The 19,125-nt window shown below is 41.3% G+C and overlaps 1 protein-coding gene across 1 annotated transcript in view; it reads right to left on the bottom strand.

Annotated features, from left to right (window-relative positions):
• Window positions 1-19,125, bottom strand: part of Tnni3k (TNNI3 interacting kinase) — a 216,177-nt gene that overhangs the window by 136,123 nt on the left and 60,929 nt on the right. Inside the window, exons 8-11 of the mRNA XM_057793011.1 lie at window positions 15,254-15,398; window positions 15,072-15,176; window positions 8,804-8,898; window positions 8,033-8,182 (exon numbers count right to left, since the gene is read on the bottom strand). Coding sequence (XP_057648994.1) covers window positions 8,033-8,182; window positions 8,804-8,898; window positions 15,072-15,176; window positions 15,254-15,398 — 495 coding nt within the window. The remainder of the gene's footprint in view (window positions 1-8,032; window positions 8,183-8,803; window positions 8,899-15,071; window positions 15,177-15,253; window positions 15,399-19,125) is intronic.

The raw sequence follows: 19,125 nt of genomic DNA on the forward strand, positions 1-19,125 counted from the left end.
CATTTTAGGTGGTAGGGGCACTGGGAAGAAATCCTTCCCTTGCCCTTGCCATCACATGGCAGATGAGGGGGTGTGGACAGTCTCTTCATGATAGAACCATGGCCTTCCTCGGCGCATGAAGATGCTGTCTATATTGCACACTGCTCCACCTCAGTTCCTGGCTCAGCACCATTGCAGACTAGCTGCCAATGCATCTCTGGGAGGAAACACAGTATAGGGATGAGAGCTACACTGCTGAAATGCAGATCTTCCTTTTATAGTAATGCTAGTTATCAGCAAAGGAAAATACCTCTCTTGTTTACACTATACACATTATTTTTATTTTATTTAGCCAAACATGAGGAAGAAAAGCAGAAGATGCTGTAAGTGGGTCTCTCTGCAATGTCCTGCTGCAGCCTGGGGAGGAGGCTAGGGAAGGCTATGGGATCAGTTACAAGCTGAACTTGAACGTTGAGTTGAGTTTATTAAGCGAAGAGAGAAAAGGATTCTGGCCAGAGTAAGAATGGCCAGTCCAACTGTTTGTTTACTTGAATATGAGGACTGTCCTAGCTTTGTCAGCTTGCCACGATATAGAGTTATCCTTGAAGAATCGCCTAGCTCAGATTGGTCTATGGGCACATCTGTGGGGGATTGTCTTGATTGTCAGCTGGTGCAGAAGGACTTAATTCACTGTGTGTGGCACCATTTTTAGCGCAATAATCCTGGGCTGTATAGGGAAGTCAGCTAAGCATGAACCTGGAATCAAGGCAGTGAGCAAGGCAGCAAAGTGTGAAACGAGAACGCACAAAAGCCTATTAGTGAGTTTATTAAGGGGCGCAATGAAAAGATGAACACACAGATACAAAACAAAGCAGACGCTGCCGCTGATCCAGCTGCCTTCTCTTGCCATAATGCCTAGGTCAAGAGCACCAACTGCAAGCTGCCTCTCCTCTGCTTGCTCCAGCTTTGATCACACCAAAAGAACAGGCATGTGCTCCTTCCCTGGTTTATGGTCACTACTTAGAGAAAACCACACCTGTGGCAAGTTAATCAAATGTCATTGGCTAAACTGATTGAGTTCCCACAACAGACGCCTGCTACATCCTGACTTCTGCTCTGACTGTGCTATGAAACCGCACAAGCAAGGCTTCTGTTGTTTGCTTTCTCTACATTCTTAGCTTTCAAGCCCTCATGGCAGAAGCTCATTGAGCTTTGAACATTCAATGTCTTTCCTGAGTCGCGGACACTCCCATAGTCCTTCCACAAAACAGCATGGTCTGTTGCAGCCACATTCCATGCCTGGAGCCCATTTCTATTCTAGTGTTCTTTCTGCCGCTCTGATGAAACACTCTATCGAAAAGCAATGTGTGGAGGAGAAGTTTGCTTGGCTTGCACTTCTAGGCCACAATCCATCACTGAGGGCTGCCCTCTGGCATGCCCACAGGTCTATCTAATATAGGCAATTCCTCCGGAGACTTTCCTCTCAGAAGACTCCAGACTGTGTCAAGTTGAAAATTAAAACTAACGCTGACAGGAATTCTGCAGTTAAGCCAGGTTTCCTACTGGTAGAAACAGCTACAAAGGCAATAGAATAGTGATAGGATTCCTGAAAACATCTCTCACGAGACCCCAGTGATGGTGCACGGAACAGATTGCTATGTCTAATGGCTTTTTCAACAAGTTTGCCCTGAACTTCTGTTAGGAGTCGGCCACTGAATTTAACTTGTTTTGGAAGACGCAGACTAACAGCTCCCAAAATTTGTTATGCGGAAGCTGGAAATGTGTTAGAGATGAATTGTTTTAGGGTGAACGGAAAGCAGAGATAGAGTATATGGGTAACAAAACAACACATTAAAAGGGGGCATTGATGAGGCTGGGATGTCAGACAAGACCTGAAGACTTCACTATGCATTGGAGAAACTTTGCAGAGTGACTCATGCATCCAGCATTTCTCGCTTCTGTTCTTCCCTAACCTCCATCCCTCAGCTACATTTTATGGGCTAGAATCTGTAGGAACTCATGACTATGAGATTTCATTACCGTTAGAGAGTACACGATACCACATTTACTATAAATAATTCACACCATACCCCACCTGTCAGAAGGAATAAGCAAAGCATGTATCTCAGGACAGGAACCTCTATTTTTATTGTTTTGCTCACTTACTACTAATTCTCCAACCCCTGCTTCTTGTCACTGTGAATTATGGCACCTCTGCCGTATATAAGTATTGCATTGTGGGTAATTAAATATTGGGGAAGGTGCCTCTGTAAATTACTTTAACTGGTGTCAGCTCCAAAGCAATCAGAAGGTTTTAGTTCTGTTTCTACTTTGGGTTATTTTCTGACCCAAACAGCCTGACATAAAAGAGTACTTTTCTTTGTCAAAGGCAGCCTTTTCAAATTTAACTGCCAGACAAGTCATTGAACTATGGGTTCAATTCTAATTGGCTGAGATCTTTTCGTTTGGCAGTTTCATCTTTAATGCAATGGATGTAGGATTATGTGCAGATCTTTTCAATGGCTTTTCCATACTGGTGCTTAGGGCAGAGGATTTGAACATAAGCAGGCTGCTGGCTATTTCTTCTGGACAATTTAAATTGATTCATATAAGTCCTTTGTACCCCAGGGAAAGGGCAGAGCAAATCCAGGAGGGACTCCTATCACTTCACTTTCAGACAGAATTGTAGAAAGAGGAGGAGGGAGTCCTGGGAAGGAGGAGCACTCTAAATACTGTAAAATTGGAGCTTAGTTCAGACTAGAAAAACATGGTTAATTCTCAACCGTAGATTTCGGTGCAGAACTGAGCTCACTAGGGATTTGATCTTGGTCTCCATGGGATAAAAGTTTCATCTCTATAGACAATATCCATCCTATATGGTCCCACAAAACCAGGGTGAATCAACTCTTCAGAACATATTCCAAAAGAACAAATGACTTTTCTAAAACCTTAAAACACCCCTGGAGTTACTGTATCAAAATATTGCAGTGACAGCTCACTAAAATTTACTTTGCATCAAGTAAAATAGCTTAGCGTCATTATATCATGAGTGGTATTGAGAAAGGTGAAATACTGTTCTTCTTTATTCATTAACCAATAAAAGCAACACATACAGCAGGACTTCCCACACCATTTTTCTCTGAATTTGTCAAATGTAGATGGACTAGAAATTGTTGACATATTTATTGTCTGTATATATTGTATATAGTCATTGTACTTATTTAGTTTTCTTATTTAGCTATAGCCTTCCTATTTCTTTCTTTTTTTTTGGTAAAAAGGGGAAATATAGTGGCATTTCCAATGTAGTTTAATAAATAAAGACTGGTGCTGTGGGAGCCCCTTCAGTCACTAGCCTTTAAAATACCAGCCCACTTGGGCATGGTCTCTTATACTATAATTCCTGAGGTAAAGCATGTGCTTACTCTCTGTCTTGCTTCTGGCTGCTGGATTCAGTTCCTGTTCCCCATTTGTGCAGAGATCTAGGACTGTGATCTGTGAGTCTACCCCTAAATAAATAAACCTTTAATATACATAATTATGAACTACTGTGGGATTATTTTGTAACTTTCTTCATTATCTGGCGCCTCACTTTTTGTGGCATGAATTTATAAAAAAGCTGTTTGTCTGAGGCTTTTTAGCTACCAGTTAAGGCCAGGGCTGGGATTGGAATTACAGTTCTAGGAACTGGAACCCAAACCAAGTTACCTGGGTTCAGGAGAAAAACTAATATTCCCATCTGTCCCAGGTTAGCTTCAGAGATGGAAAATACACAGACACTCTGGATACTGTATGTTATTGTATTGTCTTTGAATTGTTTGACTGCTGAGGAAGGAGCAATAGCTGCTAAAGGACATTTGATTATAAATGCTGCTGGCTTAATTTTGAAAATATTTTGACTTCAAAATTTAAGTCAAAATATATGTTACTTTGGAGAAGAGGTTTTGTTTTTGTTTCTACAGGAAACAAACATTTCAGAGGACCTCTGTTGGAGTTTTCTCTGAGTTCTGAATCTAGAATGGCTTCAAGACTGCTGACTGAGATGATTGAGCCTCACAGAATATTCCAGTCAGAACTTGACCATAATCCCAAATTTTCTGTAGGTTCTCAAAATATTATCAGTGCCCCCAATCAGCAGGAAGTAGCCTGGAAAACCTACACCCACATTCCCCCCAAAAATGGATTATGGATATTTTTCTTTGCTTAGTGTGTTACTTATACATTGTTATGAATAATGGGCAGGAAAAAAGCTAAACAAAGGAAATTATATTCAGAGTTCTTGTTTTTTAAAAGAAGCCGGGGGAGTGCTGTGGGACAATGGTCTTGTATCCTGTAAATATTTATCTCTTGTACTCGTTTAATAAAATGTTGATTGACCAGTAGCTAATCAGGAAGTATAGGTGGGGTGACCAGAACAGGACAATTCTGGGAAGAAGAAAATCTCAGTCTATAGTCCTCACCCAGATGCAGAGGAAGCAAGATGAGAATGCCCCACTGATAAAAGGTACCAGCCCATTTGGCTGACACAGACAAGAATTAAGGGTTAATGTAGATAGAAGAGTTAGTAAGAAGCCCAATCTAATAGGCCAACCAGTTTATAATTAATGTAGACCTCTGTGTGTTTCTTTGGGACTGAACTGATGCTGGAATGAGGAGGACAGAAACATCTGTCAACAGCTGACAAACCAGAATGGATCTGTTTCTAAACCCTTCTGATCTGTGAGAAAGAATGTTGCATAGATCTCACTGTTTCCTCAAGTTTGCATTGCTTGCAGAAGAATAATTTTGAAAGTCATAATTAATTTGGTGAGTCCCTCTCCAAGGGACAAAAGAAAGCATATCTCTTTGGAGAACAATCAGAAACTTTGTCCTGCTGACAGCACTAACAAGGCCAATTCAGTCTTCACAGAGCACATGAAAACAATGCCCCAGAAAATAGCAACAGTGTCATCTTGCTGGTCTGACTTGCTCTTCCCAGAACATAGGCAAACCATCCGTCTGTCTCCTGAACACTAACATTTCGTTTGCTAACATTCACAGTAATTATGGGAATCCATGCTGGTTTCTGGTACATTAGTTGGACAGAGAGAGGTGACAGACAGGACTGGTACTGGAGAGATGAGTGGGCAGGCCCACTGAACTTCAGGGTTTCTGCCATAAAAAAGTCTCAGGAGCTGTGCAATGATTTATTGTTCTGTAAGGAGTAGATTCAAATGGAAACTGCAATAAATAAAGCCAGATTTCGGCTATCACTCTTGATCAACTGAAAACAAACAAAGTCAAGCCCAGTGAAGAGATAGCTTCAACAGCAATTCCAGAGCTGCCTTCTGGAAGACAAATGCTTGCTGAACACGGTTCCTCTTAATCTCGCAGTCCTTGAGAAAGGCTGTGTGACAGTTCATGAACAAACATGATCCACTGAGCAACAGGAACCCAGAGAGGCCTCCAAGCTTCAGGCTGTGAAATATTCCCCATCTGATGCTTACAGAGAGAACAACTTATAGCCTTTTAGTGCAAAGCACAAGGCCATGATACCAGAATTCATATCCATCAAAGCACGCACACTGCACACTCTAAGTGAGTTCCATGGCATGGTATTCTTAAAAGCTCTAAGCACATTTCCAAGGATGGTAGAATATCTAAATGAGTTGTGGTGCCTCGACACACTACACTAGGCAGTGATATAAATGGATGGGCTACAACTGTTTGTAAAGAGATGGGTAGATCCTGCAAATTGTTGACCAACAGAAACCAGGTGTAGTAGAATATACTATAACAGTCCAGTCCATAAATCAGAACAGGAGGCTGTGGTATACTTCTTGGAGAAGAGATTGGAAGAGAAGGTCAGTACCGTTTCTGGGGTTTGAGAGCTGGTACATTTTTCATATACCTTCTGAGTGGGTGGGACTTTTGCAGGGATCTATGGTGTTGCCTGTTTCATCACTGGTTTATTGACTCGCCTATCTGATGGAAGAGAAGGGTGAAGAAGGGAATATGAGGGGGGACAGCTGAAACTAAAGGCCGTGAGAAAAACCATATGGGAAGCTACTATGTGGACGCTTTCTAAAATATCTACATATATGGAAGGAATATAAATTAAGTCACCAAATAATAGGGGGGAATGACCTAAATAGACATCTAAGGTACCAACTAAAACCTCCAGTGTCAAGAACTGGTTACATCTTGTCGAGTGGTTGGTCAAAGGGGTCTCATGGAAACCCCCAAATATCACATCTTATTGCCAAGGTTACTGGTTATATTTTATAACGCAGTGGTGAGGCCTTATGGCTGCAGATAATACTTACTTATGCCATCCAGCATAGAAACATCAAGCTTTTGCCCAACTAGAAGTTTCACATTTCCTACTAGTACTCATGGTGCTTTAAGGTACTCTACTGGAGAAGGAAACTAATCAGCAATTCCCTAAGCTACAAACCCTGTGACCTGCATCAGTGACTTGTCTGCAAGATAAATTGGTCTAATCATTGTACACATGTTAAGATAGTGACCAGCTACTTTTTAGTTGGGTTTATGGCTCATTCCATGAGATGGAGCCCATACCGGACACTGCTTTAGTGACCGAAGAACTTGATGCTAGATAGGTCATGGGCCCACGGGGAACCCACTACTGTCATTACTTCTAATGACATGGTCATGCACATAGATCAGAGCCTTTTACTACTCAAGAGAGAAGCCTCTTGATGCGGAAGATTGAAATTAACAATTGAAATGCATCTACAACTGGCCATTGTGCAGAGAGTGAGAGATTTGAGCACTCAGCCCTAAATGGAATGTCTTTCTCAAACCCCTCCCCTCATACTCTAACCATCTATACAGAAGAGGGAGCAGAAGGATTGCAAGATTCAAAGGTGACGGGTGATTACAAGAAAGCAGGGAATTCCAGACACACATATGCACTCAGAGATTATGGCAGCTCACATGAGACCTGCACAAGTTCAAGCTAGACAAGTTCACAGCTCTGAGAGGAGGAGGACACGGGGTTACATCCCTAACCACGAAGGTATGTGCAATTGATACACAGTTGTAAAGGGGAAATAGGTTTTCTCCAATTGAGAAATTGGGTATATCAACCACGCTTCAGGAAGGCCCTAGGACACTTACTACCCATCTCTGTGTATGACCTAAATCCTTGAAACTACGGAGCAACCCCTTTTGATGAGTGTGAACAGCCCCTTGGCTTCAGCCACTCCACAGGCCGGGTGTGGCATCACATCACACCGGAGACCTACACCAGAGGTGCCCTACACGGCTGTAAGCAGCCTGACTGATGACCCCATCAATGCATTTGGAAAATGGTGCAGTTACAACTTTATTTTGTCCTGTGTCTACAAAAAAAAAAAAAAAAAAAAAAAAAAAAAAAAAAAAAAAAAAAAAAAAGAAACTTGATGAAACTATTACCACATTGGAATATGGTATTTGGGATAAAATAAATCTGTGTTTCTGGGTCATGGCAACTCTATTTGGTTCTGGAATAAATTCTCTTATTCTTTTTAACGTGAGAACTGTGTGTTTTGTGTATTTTTTCCTTTGCTTTATTGTAACACTGATGTTCTTAGTAGGGTTTAAGCTGACAAATGTTCCTTCCCTCTCTGTATGTGTGTGTGTGTGTGTGTGTGTAACATTTTTTTCTGGTTTCTGTGTCCTAGAAGAAATGTTGATGTGGATCCAATTTTTCAGATATGTGTGAGTGCATACGTGTGTGTGTGTGTGTGTGTGTGTGTGTGTGTGAACACAGAAACCAGCTGTAAGACTACTCTGCTGTGGTCACCTTTCTCAGTCCTGTTTCTCTGGAGCCTAGAATTTCAGTAGACCTGTTTCTTTTCATTGTCAATGCAATAGCTCATTTGCAGCCCAGAGTTTCTTTCTCTAATAATGGTCGGTTGGACTCTTTGATCCAAGTCCCCAGAGCTTTGCACACAATCTACAGAGGAAGTGGAAGGCTCAGTCATGTAAGCAAAGGGATTATTGATGCACTGGCATAATCTATGCACACAGTCAATGTGTCACTGTAGAGATGCGATGATTAAAAACATACCTTTTTCATAAGCCCACATCAAACACGTTTGCTCATCTTTTTCACCACTAGACCTGCTGGGATCACAAGCAACTAGATTCATATCTGCGCCATTATCCAGTAGGAACTGAACCAGGCGAATGTGGCCATGGTAGCAAGCAGAGTGTAGTCCTGTGAGGGGGAAAGAACAAAAGGAAGGAAAGAAGAAAGAAGAAAAAGGTGCTTTAATGTCGAAAGAGTCATCCCTACAAACAGGGTCGTTTCCAAAAATATAAAGCCATACTTGATACGTGATGCAAAATTATTTTTGTTAATTTTTATTATTGAGAAAACAAGTGATATATTCAGCAATAGAGGAATTGTAGTTAAGGCAACCTTCTATATTGACTATATTTGTTCAGATTGTGATTTAATTTTTTATTACTATTTCTACAGTAGTGGTTAATAACAAATATTATTGGCTTACAAAATAAAAAAATAACCAAGAGCTCAGTCAGTATTTTTCTTGTGCACCACACCAAAAGCAGAGAGATGTCACCAACCTGCTATGATACAGGGAACACAGGGTACAAAGAATGTATGTAGATTTTTATACCAACACTGGAATTTAAAAAAAACTCAACCTGATTTTTACTATTGGCATTAACCATTAATTCTAAATGATTCTAATTGATAACAGTAATTTGGCCCTTGGGACTTGGCCATTCTCGGTATACTGCTCCCCCTTGGCTCATCACTGTTCTTGATAACTGACAGGTTTGTGTAGACATGATATTCTTGGCACAGTCTTACCTGTGTGTCCATCTCTTCCTCGGTGGTTAATGTTCACAGCATTCTGATCAAGAAGAAATTTGACCAGGTCAATGTTCTTGCCATAGGTACAAGCACTGCAGAAGTACAAAATAGGAAAGACAAAAGGTTCTTATGTACTGAGTCGTGTCCCTGAGAAAGCCCCAATTCCCAGGATTTCAGTGCGCACTGTTATTTAGACATACTGTCTCCCAAGATGTAGTTGAAGTACAGCAGGATCCTTAGAACCTAATCCAATAAGATTGGCATTTTTATGTGAAATGCAACTTGGGACAAAGATTACACAAGCAGAAGGCTGGACACAGGAAAATAGAGACAAGTCGACCACCTTCAATCTAAAGAGAGCATCTGCATAGGAGGCCAAAGTTGTCAGTATGCAGATCTTGTAGATTCGAAAGTGTGAAATGAACCATAGCATACATCACCCAGGGTGCTATATGCTAATATGAAAAGCATAACAAATTATATAAACTTGGCTAATCCAGGCCAATCCAGATACTGGTGTGTGTAGAAAAGTAACAAAGAGACAGACATGGAGGAGAAGGGGAAGAGAGAAGAAAGAGGTGACAGAACTCCTGTAGACACAGCTTAACAACTGGAGAAAAATGAAGCAGCGTGTGGAATTCCCAGAGTTTTGGTCAAGTGTTCCCCATGTGGTCAGTTCACCTTCACTCTGTCTAGGCAATACACGCAAGACAGCCAAGTGCATATTCCAGGCAGGTCCAGATAACTTTTCTCAAACCGAGGCAACTATCTGAAATTCACCCCCAGGAAAATGATTATGTATCTCTCAAGGGCTCTGACACCAGAGAGCAAGTGCTCCAGGATGTTACTGTTCTAGGGAGCTCCTCCACAAACTAGCTTGGAATGTGCTCTGACCGCTGAGCTTGAGTTTCCGTTCTTCCCTTTCCACTTGTCTCTTGCTGCTCAGATTTCAAATGAATCCACACTATGGTGTCATAACATAAACTTTGGAACACAATCATGATCATTTCTTTCTAGCTGGAGAGAACACTGACATATTTAAGGACCCAAAAGAGTTAATATTTTTTAATTTTTTTTCTCATTTCTTACATCCCAACCATAGTTTCCCCTCTCTTGCCTTCCTCCCCTCACTGAAGTCTCTTACCCTCAGCTCCCCTCTCCTTCGGACTTTCCCCCACTCCATCTCTCCTCAGAAAAGAGCAGGCCTTCTGGATCAGACAACCCAGTAGGGGGAAAAGCAGACAAAAGAGTCAGAGCCCTGATCCCACTGTTAGTAATCCCACAAAAACACTAAGCTACATGGTTATAACATATGCGGAGGACTTAGGTCAAACCCCTACAGGCTCCCTCATCTCTGGAGCCTCCATGAGTTCTGCTCAGTTAATTCTTGTGAGGCCTTTTTTTGTGGTGCCGCTGACCCCTCCTCTGCAGGACTCCTGGAGCGCCACCTAGTGTTTAGTTGTGGGACTTTGCATCTGTTCCCAACAGCTCTCTGATCTCTTTGATGATGGTTCTCTAGGCTCAGGTCACAGAACGCTCTACAGGCAGGACAAACTGCAGGTTGAAGATCTTGTGGCTGGGTTGGTGTCCCAATAACTCCACTTGAGGTCTTGCTTGGTTACAGAAGATGGCCCATCTGGGCCTGTGTTCCCCATCACTAGGAGTCTTCACTAGAGGTACTCTGCAGACTCTATGGAGTTTTCATTGCACTAGGTTTCCACCTTGCCCCTGAAATACCTCAAGATTCCAGGAATTTCTCTCAATATTTTCTCCCCGTCACTTGATTCCTGATGTTTCAAACCCTACCTGCTTCCAGTTCACCCACAAAATCTATTCTATTTCCCCTGCCCAGGGAGATCCTTGGATTCCCCTTTAAGCCTTCCTGTTACTTAGCTTTTAAGGGCCCTTGGATCATACGATTATCTTTTATTTTACACTTAACACCCATTCATTAGTGAGTACATACGATGCTTCTCTTTCTGGATCTAGGTTACCTCACTCAGGATAATTTTTTCTAGTACCATATATTTACTGCAAATTTCATGATGTCATGGTTTTAACAGCAGAATAATACTCCATTATGTAAATATATCACATTTTCTTTATCCATTCTTTTGATGAGAGGCATCTAAGTTGTTTTCAGTTTCTAGCTATTATGAATCAGTTCCTATGAGCACAGTTGAGTAAGTGTGCCAGTGAAAGGGTGAACCGTTCTTTGGGTACATGCCTGGGGTCTCGAGGTAGACAGATCCTCAATTTACTGAGAAACTGAAAGCAATTCCACTAAAGTCAGGAACAAGACAAGGCTGTCTACTCTCTCCATATCTATCCAAGATAGTACTTGAAGTTCTAGTTAGTGTAATAAGACAACTAAAGGCGATCAATGGGATACAAATTGGAAAGAAAGAAGTCAAAGTGTCATTATTAACAAATGATAAGATATTATACATAATTATCACCAAAAATTCTACTGGGGAGCACCTATAGCTGATAAACACCTTTAGCAACATGGCTGGATATAAGATCAACTGAAAAAAAAAACAGTAGCCCCCTTATACACTAATGACAAATGAGTTGAAAAAGAAATCAGGGAGACAACACCCTTCACAATAATCACAAATAATATAAAGTGTCTTAGGGGAACCCTGACCAAGCAAGTAAAAGTCATGTATGATAAAAACTTCAAATCTTTGAAGAAGAAAATTGAAGAAGATATCAGAAAATGAAAAGGTTTCCTAGATCATCTATCAGTAGGATTGACATAGTAAAAATTGCCATCCTACCAAAAGCAGTCTACAGATTCAATGCAATCCCCATCAAAATTCCAATAAAATTCTTTACAGATCTTGAAATAACAATACTTAACTTCATATGAAAAAAAAAACCCAGAAATTCCCAGGATATCTAAAAGCAATCCTCTACAGTAAAAGAATTTCTGGAGGTATCATCATCCCTGACTTCAAGTTGTACCACAGAGCTGTAGTAATAAAAACTGTATTGTACAGACATAAAAAGACACATTGATCAATAAAATTTAATCGAAGATCAGACAAAAATCCACACATCTATGGACACCTGATTTTTTGGAACAAAGCCAGAAATAGACAATGAAAAAAAAGAAGCCATCTTCAACAAATGATGCTGGTCTAACAGATTGTTGGCATGTAGAAGAATACAAATCGATCCATCTCTATCACCCTGCACAAAACTCAAGTCCAAGTGGATCAAAAACCTCAACATAAAATCAGATACACGGAATCTGAAGAGAAAGCAGGGAGTAACTGCTTTTAATCCATTGGCACTGGAGACAACATCCTGAAGAGAACACCAATAGTACAGCTACTACGATCAATAATTAGTAAATGGGACCTCATGAAACTTAAAAACTTCCATCAGGCAAAGGATACTGTTATTAGGACAGAGTGGCAGCCCACAGATTTTTCACCAACTTCACATCTGGCAGAGGGATGATTTCCAAAACAAATAAAAACTCAAGAAACTAGACATCAGCAAGTTAAATGATCCAATTAAAAAATGGGGTATCAATCTAAGCTGAGAATTTTCAACAGATGAATCTCAGGAATTAAATTCTTATAGATGAATTTTGCAATACGTCTGCTGAACTACTCAGATGGAGTTTTGATTTTCAGTGATTACTGTGAAAGTTGAGGTGCATGGAGGAAGAGTTTGTGTGAGGTAAACACATTGTGTTATGATAGTTGTCTTATTGCTGGGGCAGGAGTAACAGGGAAGGAGGGCTCCTTTTGCTCCCACTTAGAGAGAACAGTCGGTTTTGCAGGGAAGGATGCAGGAGTGCCTGGCGGCAGAACAGCTAGAGCTGCTCTCAGAAAGGGAGGGTCCCAGGCTGGTGCTCAGCTCACTTCACGTCTTTGGTGTGTTTTATTTAGATTGGGAAGGTTCCATTCACATTTAAGATGGGTCTTCCCTTCCCCCAGTTAAATGCTTCTAGAAATATGCCCATATCCGGAGGTAATTTTGCATCTAGCCAGTAAGATGAAAATAAAGATTAAGCGTGACAACTATTAACAATAATTGTCTTGTTTTTAACTAGAAATATCCTCTTTCCTGTAGTTTTCCTTCACAAAACATGATGACTGTTGCCATCCTCCCGAACCCTGGGTAGCTAAGTTTTCTCATCCAGCACAGGGAACAATTGCATCTAACCATGGCTGGAGGAAGGGGACAGGCACTCCGTTCAGCAATTCCCTGGGTCTCACTCCTTCCTCTTCCTGGATGGCCTTGAGGAAGTCATTCTTAACTAAACTGTCCCTGCATTGGACAGCTAAATCCTTCTCCCTTGTGTGATGGCTTCTCTTGAAACAAAGGCAGGGCTAACCGTCTCTCAGGCTTCTTCTTTTCAGTAGGATGGAATGCATGACATTGGGCCTGGTAGTGGACAAGCTTCTGACTCCTTCACATCTCACAACGGGACTCCTTCAAGGAGATAAAGGATCCTGTGGTGGTTCTGTTCCTACTCCAGACCAAGAGTAGGTTTGTAGTAGTTCTTCCTTGAATGACTTGGTGAATAAATCATCATTATCTTTTTTCAATGTATCATATCAGTTTCAACTGTTTACATCATAAATAGGGCCAGCAACATTCTATAGGTCATAGTTCGTGGTCCAAGTTCTTTATCAGTCCTTTTAAAGTAACTAGTTACAAGATATGGCATGTTAAGATGATATATTCATGCATTCACATGTGTGTGTTTATATGAACACACCTATATATCTATGTATGTGTTCATACATATTATGCATACATATATGGACACACACGTTCTATCATGGTTAATTTATACTGTCAACTGATTGCATTAACTAACTCTCGAGCCGTTAGTGAAGCACACCTTTGCACGTGTCTGTGCAGACTTTCACAGAGATACAGTTGAGACCTCTCCTGACTGTAGGTGTCACTATCCCATGGGCTAGGATCCTTGACTGAATACAGAGAGGGAAAGGAAGAGCCAACTGAGTAGCAGCACTCACCCCTGCTTCCTGGCTGCGGATGCAAGGCACACAGCTTCCCCCCTCTCTCTCCAGTCATCATGCCTTTAGACTATTTCACCTCAAACTGTGAGACAAACTAGAGTCTTCCTTTCTTAGCCCCCCCCCCCCCATGGATTTATTTGGCCCAGGAAGAGTAATTAATAGAAACTTGGATTTTCCTTCAACTCTAAAAGAGTTTATGAAAATTCAGTGAGATAATGGACACAATAAGCCGGTGTGGAATCACTACTTCCTCCCCAAGTGGTAGCTTTTCTTTGCAAACAGTTTGGTTGTGAAAAGCAAACAAATCCTCAATTTCATGTTATATTTGAAGGGTTGATGCCTGGGATAGAAGCTCAAGGTTAATGCTGCTTTAGAATTAATGAATTTTTTCCTTTCTGTTATTTGCCAGCACAAACCAAACAATATGCAGACAACAAACGAGTCTGGGATACTGTTTTTAGAGGCTGCAGGTTAGCCGAGAAATACATAATGTTTAAGTAAATTCTCTTTCTATTCAAGGTTTATCAAGGCATTGCTTTTTATAGTAAAATGACAGCCCCTCAGAGCTCCAAGTGTTGTGAAGCACCCATATTCCTCCTGGATGGCTCAGAAGCTGCTGTGTCTCTGAGTTACCAGCAGCTTCTTGCTTCATTTGTTTCTTCAGTTTTTGTGCATCTTTCCCAATTCCAGTTGATACTGCGGGTTGCTTTCCTAAGCACACTGGCGAGATCCTTTAAGGGTTCCAAGAAAAGAGCTACATCTTAGGTATCCCAACACCATCCTGTCTAGGCTTTTAGCAGCTGACAGATGGATATCTTGGGTAGGCACATTTGCACATAAGGTTTAAGAAACCGAGGGAGAAAGTGTCATATTTGATGCTGATGAAGCCTAGTAATGAGATTCTTGTCGGAGGAGGATTATGGGTACAGCCCCTTTTGGCAGCTTTTCACAAAGTGAGGAGCAATATGCTTACAGATGTTGATGGGCCTGTTGCCTTGGCAACATCAGCCCCTGTCATTGTGGCTCCAGTTGGAAATGCAGCATCTGGCTCCAGCCCCATCTGCTGTACTGATGGCAGCGTCTGCCCCCACCTTTTCTTCCTGCATCCCTGAAACCAGATCTCTTGTCCTGTGTCTATGCTCACTTACTAACAGCAACATCTGCCACTATTTGTTACTGCTTTGTGTACACAGCTTTGGGTGCTGCATGGCGTCAGCCAAGCTCAGGGGCTAGTGCACAGACACATTCCTCACCTGTGAAAAGCTGTCTCACTGAAGATGTTTTCCTTCGTCAGACTTTCCGTTCCTGTTACTTGGATGATTTCCTTTGCAACTTCAAAGTTTCCATTGTAGCATGCCCTGGACGGGAAGAAAATATTCTGATATTCTGATAAGAGGACGAGAATTAGACGTGATAAATGCTAAGTCATACTCACAGGTGCAAAGGAGTGTCCCCATAGATGTTGGCCACGTGAGGCTGAACCTCCAAGTCACTCTGGAGAAAGTAGTTGACGATGTTGTGGTGTCCAAAGCGAGAACAGAAGTGCAGAGGGACATGGTCCTCATTGTCCTGAGCGTTCACTGTCAGTGTTGAGAAAGCACAGATGCGTCATCTGGAATCCATTCTTTTTCATCCTTTGTATGCTCAGTGCCATGTGTTTTGCCTAAGTGCCCAAGACACTCTTGGAAATTGCCAATTACTGTTTATAATAGAGGAAATTAAGTGCAACCAATTAAAAACGTTATAATTCTATTCTATTGCCTATTACTACATCAAATAGGCTTTCCTTTAGTGTTTCATAAATTCTATGGAATATAGCTAATCAAATTTGTCTTGCAGTGAAGAAACCAATAAGCACTCAAAGCACCTATGGCCATATTTCCGTAAGTATCCTTTCCAACTGACCCCCCCCTTCCTCTGACGGATCTTAAACTTTAAAAGTTCTGGGCTGTTGAGATGACTCATTGCATAAACCTCAGTTCTATGCCCATGCCCCATGTGGTTGACAGACAAGATTGACACCTGTAAGTCATTCTCTGGCCTCCTCACAGGAGATGTGGCTTGTGCCTCCACACATAGGTCAATATAATTTAAACATTTAAATTAAAGACCGATATCAATCATCAGTCAAGACAGTCTCTCTCAGTCATGGCCAGAGGTCAGTCTGATAATGCCCATTTTTCTACGGAGGTTCTTTCTTTCTAGGTGTCTCTAGGTTGTATCTAGTTTATGGTGCAAACTAACCAGGGAGCAGCCTTTACTATATTCCTTTCATGCCTAAATCAACATTAATTAGTTTGGGATACTTGGGAAAACTCAACTGCAGCTTTATTCCTTAAACGGTCACTACAGGTCCATCACTGTATCAGCGTTAAAGTACACATGTCTTATCAGCCATCATGACTATAACAGAACTGTTATTGGAACCAAACAGAAAACATCAATGAATGTTTGTAAGACATTTGATGTTATACACTTTGTGCACACACACATTTAATGAATATCATTTCATCCTAATTTCTCTTATAATTTTTTGTTAAAACTAATAAACTATAAATACATAGTATATATCTTTAAATAACATTAAGTTTTGTTACAAGACAGGCTTAATAAAAACTAAACATCAAACAGCTCAATTCTAGATCTGACTTTAACGCAATATCTGAAGAATAGAATAGTGGGATCATCTGTTCTAGACACATTTGTTTTTTTGTAATTTTTTTGTCCAAATTCTCTTATTGTTTGATGGTTTTATACAAGCAGAAGAAATACAAGGAATGATTTTAGATGATGAAGAGTCTCAAGGGAACATGATGGAAGATCACAGTGACTCAAAAGTGTGTGTAGCTTATTTTGACTACTGACATATCGTCATGTAGCACTTAATGGATGCGGATTTTGAATGCAGATTTGCCTTCTATCTGCTGCAGCTGCTGACAGCCTCTCTGTTTGATTGTCCCGTAAGGTCTTAGGCAAACAAAGAAGCTTTAGCTGTGTCCTGCAAAGACTGCGAGCAATGGCTCAGGAGAACACACATCCCCCAGAACACCCATCCTTCAGAACACCCTGGTTCTTTGGATTATCTGCTTCTTTATAAATCATTTGATTTCTTTTGTCTATGCTCTGTGAGAAGCCAGGCAAAGTAAACGGCACGAGTCTGTTCTGGAACCCAGAGCATCAGGAGCCTCCCCAAGGGTTCCGGAGTCTCTACTGAAGAATCTAAAGAAGAATGGGAGCCACCTGATGAGGATGCTGGAAATTGACCTCACATCCTGAGTGAGCATTGCTTGCTTTCCGTAACTGAGTCTTCTCTCCAGCCCCATCTTGAGAGATTTGTAAAGAGTTCTGCAGTAGCCTGTAGCACACTAAAGGAGGGTCTTATATTAAGGAACTTAAGTATTTAACAGTGAGTTAGAAAATATTAATGAATATAAAATTAAAAAGCTCCTATTTTCATCTTTCTGAAAAAGATAAATTTTAAGGACTGTTTTAGTATTTCAACATCATTCCATGAGGATTTCTGTTTTTTTTTTTTCTTTCTCCTTGCCTCAAAAGACCTACTAGAGCAACCCTGAGACTTGAAAACACCCGACTGAATAGGCCAGTCTCTTAAATACAGTGAGCTAACGTGACTGTCTTCTGAAGTACATTTTGGGCAATATTGTAACCTGAATATATTCTCATTTATGGCATTCCATTTCCATGGAAACAAACTGTAAACACTAGACAGCAATTTGTTCTTCGTTGGGGGCCATCTATTTAATCTTGCTCATATGTCCATTTACTATGAGAAAAGTCAGAGTTTAAATAAATCATCTTGAGAGTCAACTCCATTTCTGAAAAGGTGAGTTCACTGATGGTGAGTCTCATGCCTTCCATCTCACAAGCACGGTGTACTGTGTTTGCTGCAATCACTGGAGTGCAAAGTGGGCTTAGTATCAAGTGTGCTAGAAGGAAAACAAGAAACTTAAATGTCTGAGCCATGCTGGTTTTTTATTTTACAAGACTGAGTAGGAAGAATGTGGTACTTGTGTGTGTCAGAAAGAAAATGCTAGAAATTATACGGTGCAGTTGAGGTGTACGAGGGAGTGTGGGGCTGCTCAGATTTCCGTGCCTTTTGCAGAAGAGTCTTTTGATCCTGGAGACATGCTGATCATAAATGGCTCTCATTTGACACTGCCAGGCTTTGGAGTTGCGCGGGAGAACAAAAAGCTGAGGTTGGGGTGGATAGTAAGAGGGAGGAGGGATGCACTTGATCCCACGGAAGAGCAAGGCAGTTCCGAAAATGTAATGATGTTGCAGAGCTTCCCACAGCTGCACCTCGGCTCACCTACGCTGGGAGAATGAATGACTGCCCAGGACCACTTAAATGAGGTCCACACCTTGCTTTTGTCCTGACGGCTCACGCTGTTTGTGATGATCCGCTCATGTAGATGCCCGAGTTGTTACATAAAGGCCCACAGAAAACAATGCAAAAGGGGTCGCTCAACTACAAAATGAAGCGGCCGATTCTGACAGGAACTACAAGTCGCTGCACCCCGTTGCAGTCAGTGAGTCACTGGACTTCCTCACCACTGGATGGAACACTGATCAGCTTCAGGAAGTGATTACCAATTTGAATTTTGGACCCATGGAGCTGGCAGCTCTATGTGCCTGACAACTGTGTCCTTTTGGAACTGTGCATCATTCTTGCTGCAAAGGCCAAGAGCTCGCACTGATGCACATTTAATTAGGTCTCTAGGGGGTTGGTGGGAGGAGGTTGGATATGCCTGAGAGAACTTTATGACCAGATGTGGCTCTTAGTGAATCTGTGAAAAATAAAAGTCTAGAAGGGAATCTTCTTTAATGCTCGTTTCAATCAACTTTCCAACATTTATTTAATATTTTTAGAAATTATAAAAACCCCCACAAAACTGATGACCCTAGAATTGTATCCCTATCAACTCTTAGTATAACAATGGAACGTCTTTGTTGGGCAGGCTGTCAGGAGGAAACGGAATATATGGTACACCTTGGGAGACTGTACAGAAATCTTTTAACAGTTCAGCATATGCATACCCTTGTGTTCAGCAATTCTACACTATATATGTATGCAAGAGAGATAAGTACATCTGCTAACCAACATAACAGCATGGTGGCACAAATGTTAAACTGCAGGCGGGAGGAAGTTGGATGTGCAAATGGTAGCACATTTGGAGTCTTCTGCAGCTGGAAAGATAAGGCTCTGCTTGCTGCAGTGATGTGGATAAATGTCAAGATTACCCTAGTAAGCAAAACTTGGAGCTGGGGATGACTCACAGAGTGAAA

This window comes from Chionomys nivalis, chromosome 18, assembly GCF_950005125.1.
Source record: "Chionomys nivalis chromosome 18, mChiNiv1.1, whole genome shotgun sequence".
Taxonomy (NCBI): Eukaryota; Metazoa; Chordata; class Mammalia; order Rodentia; family Cricetidae; genus Chionomys; species Chionomys nivalis.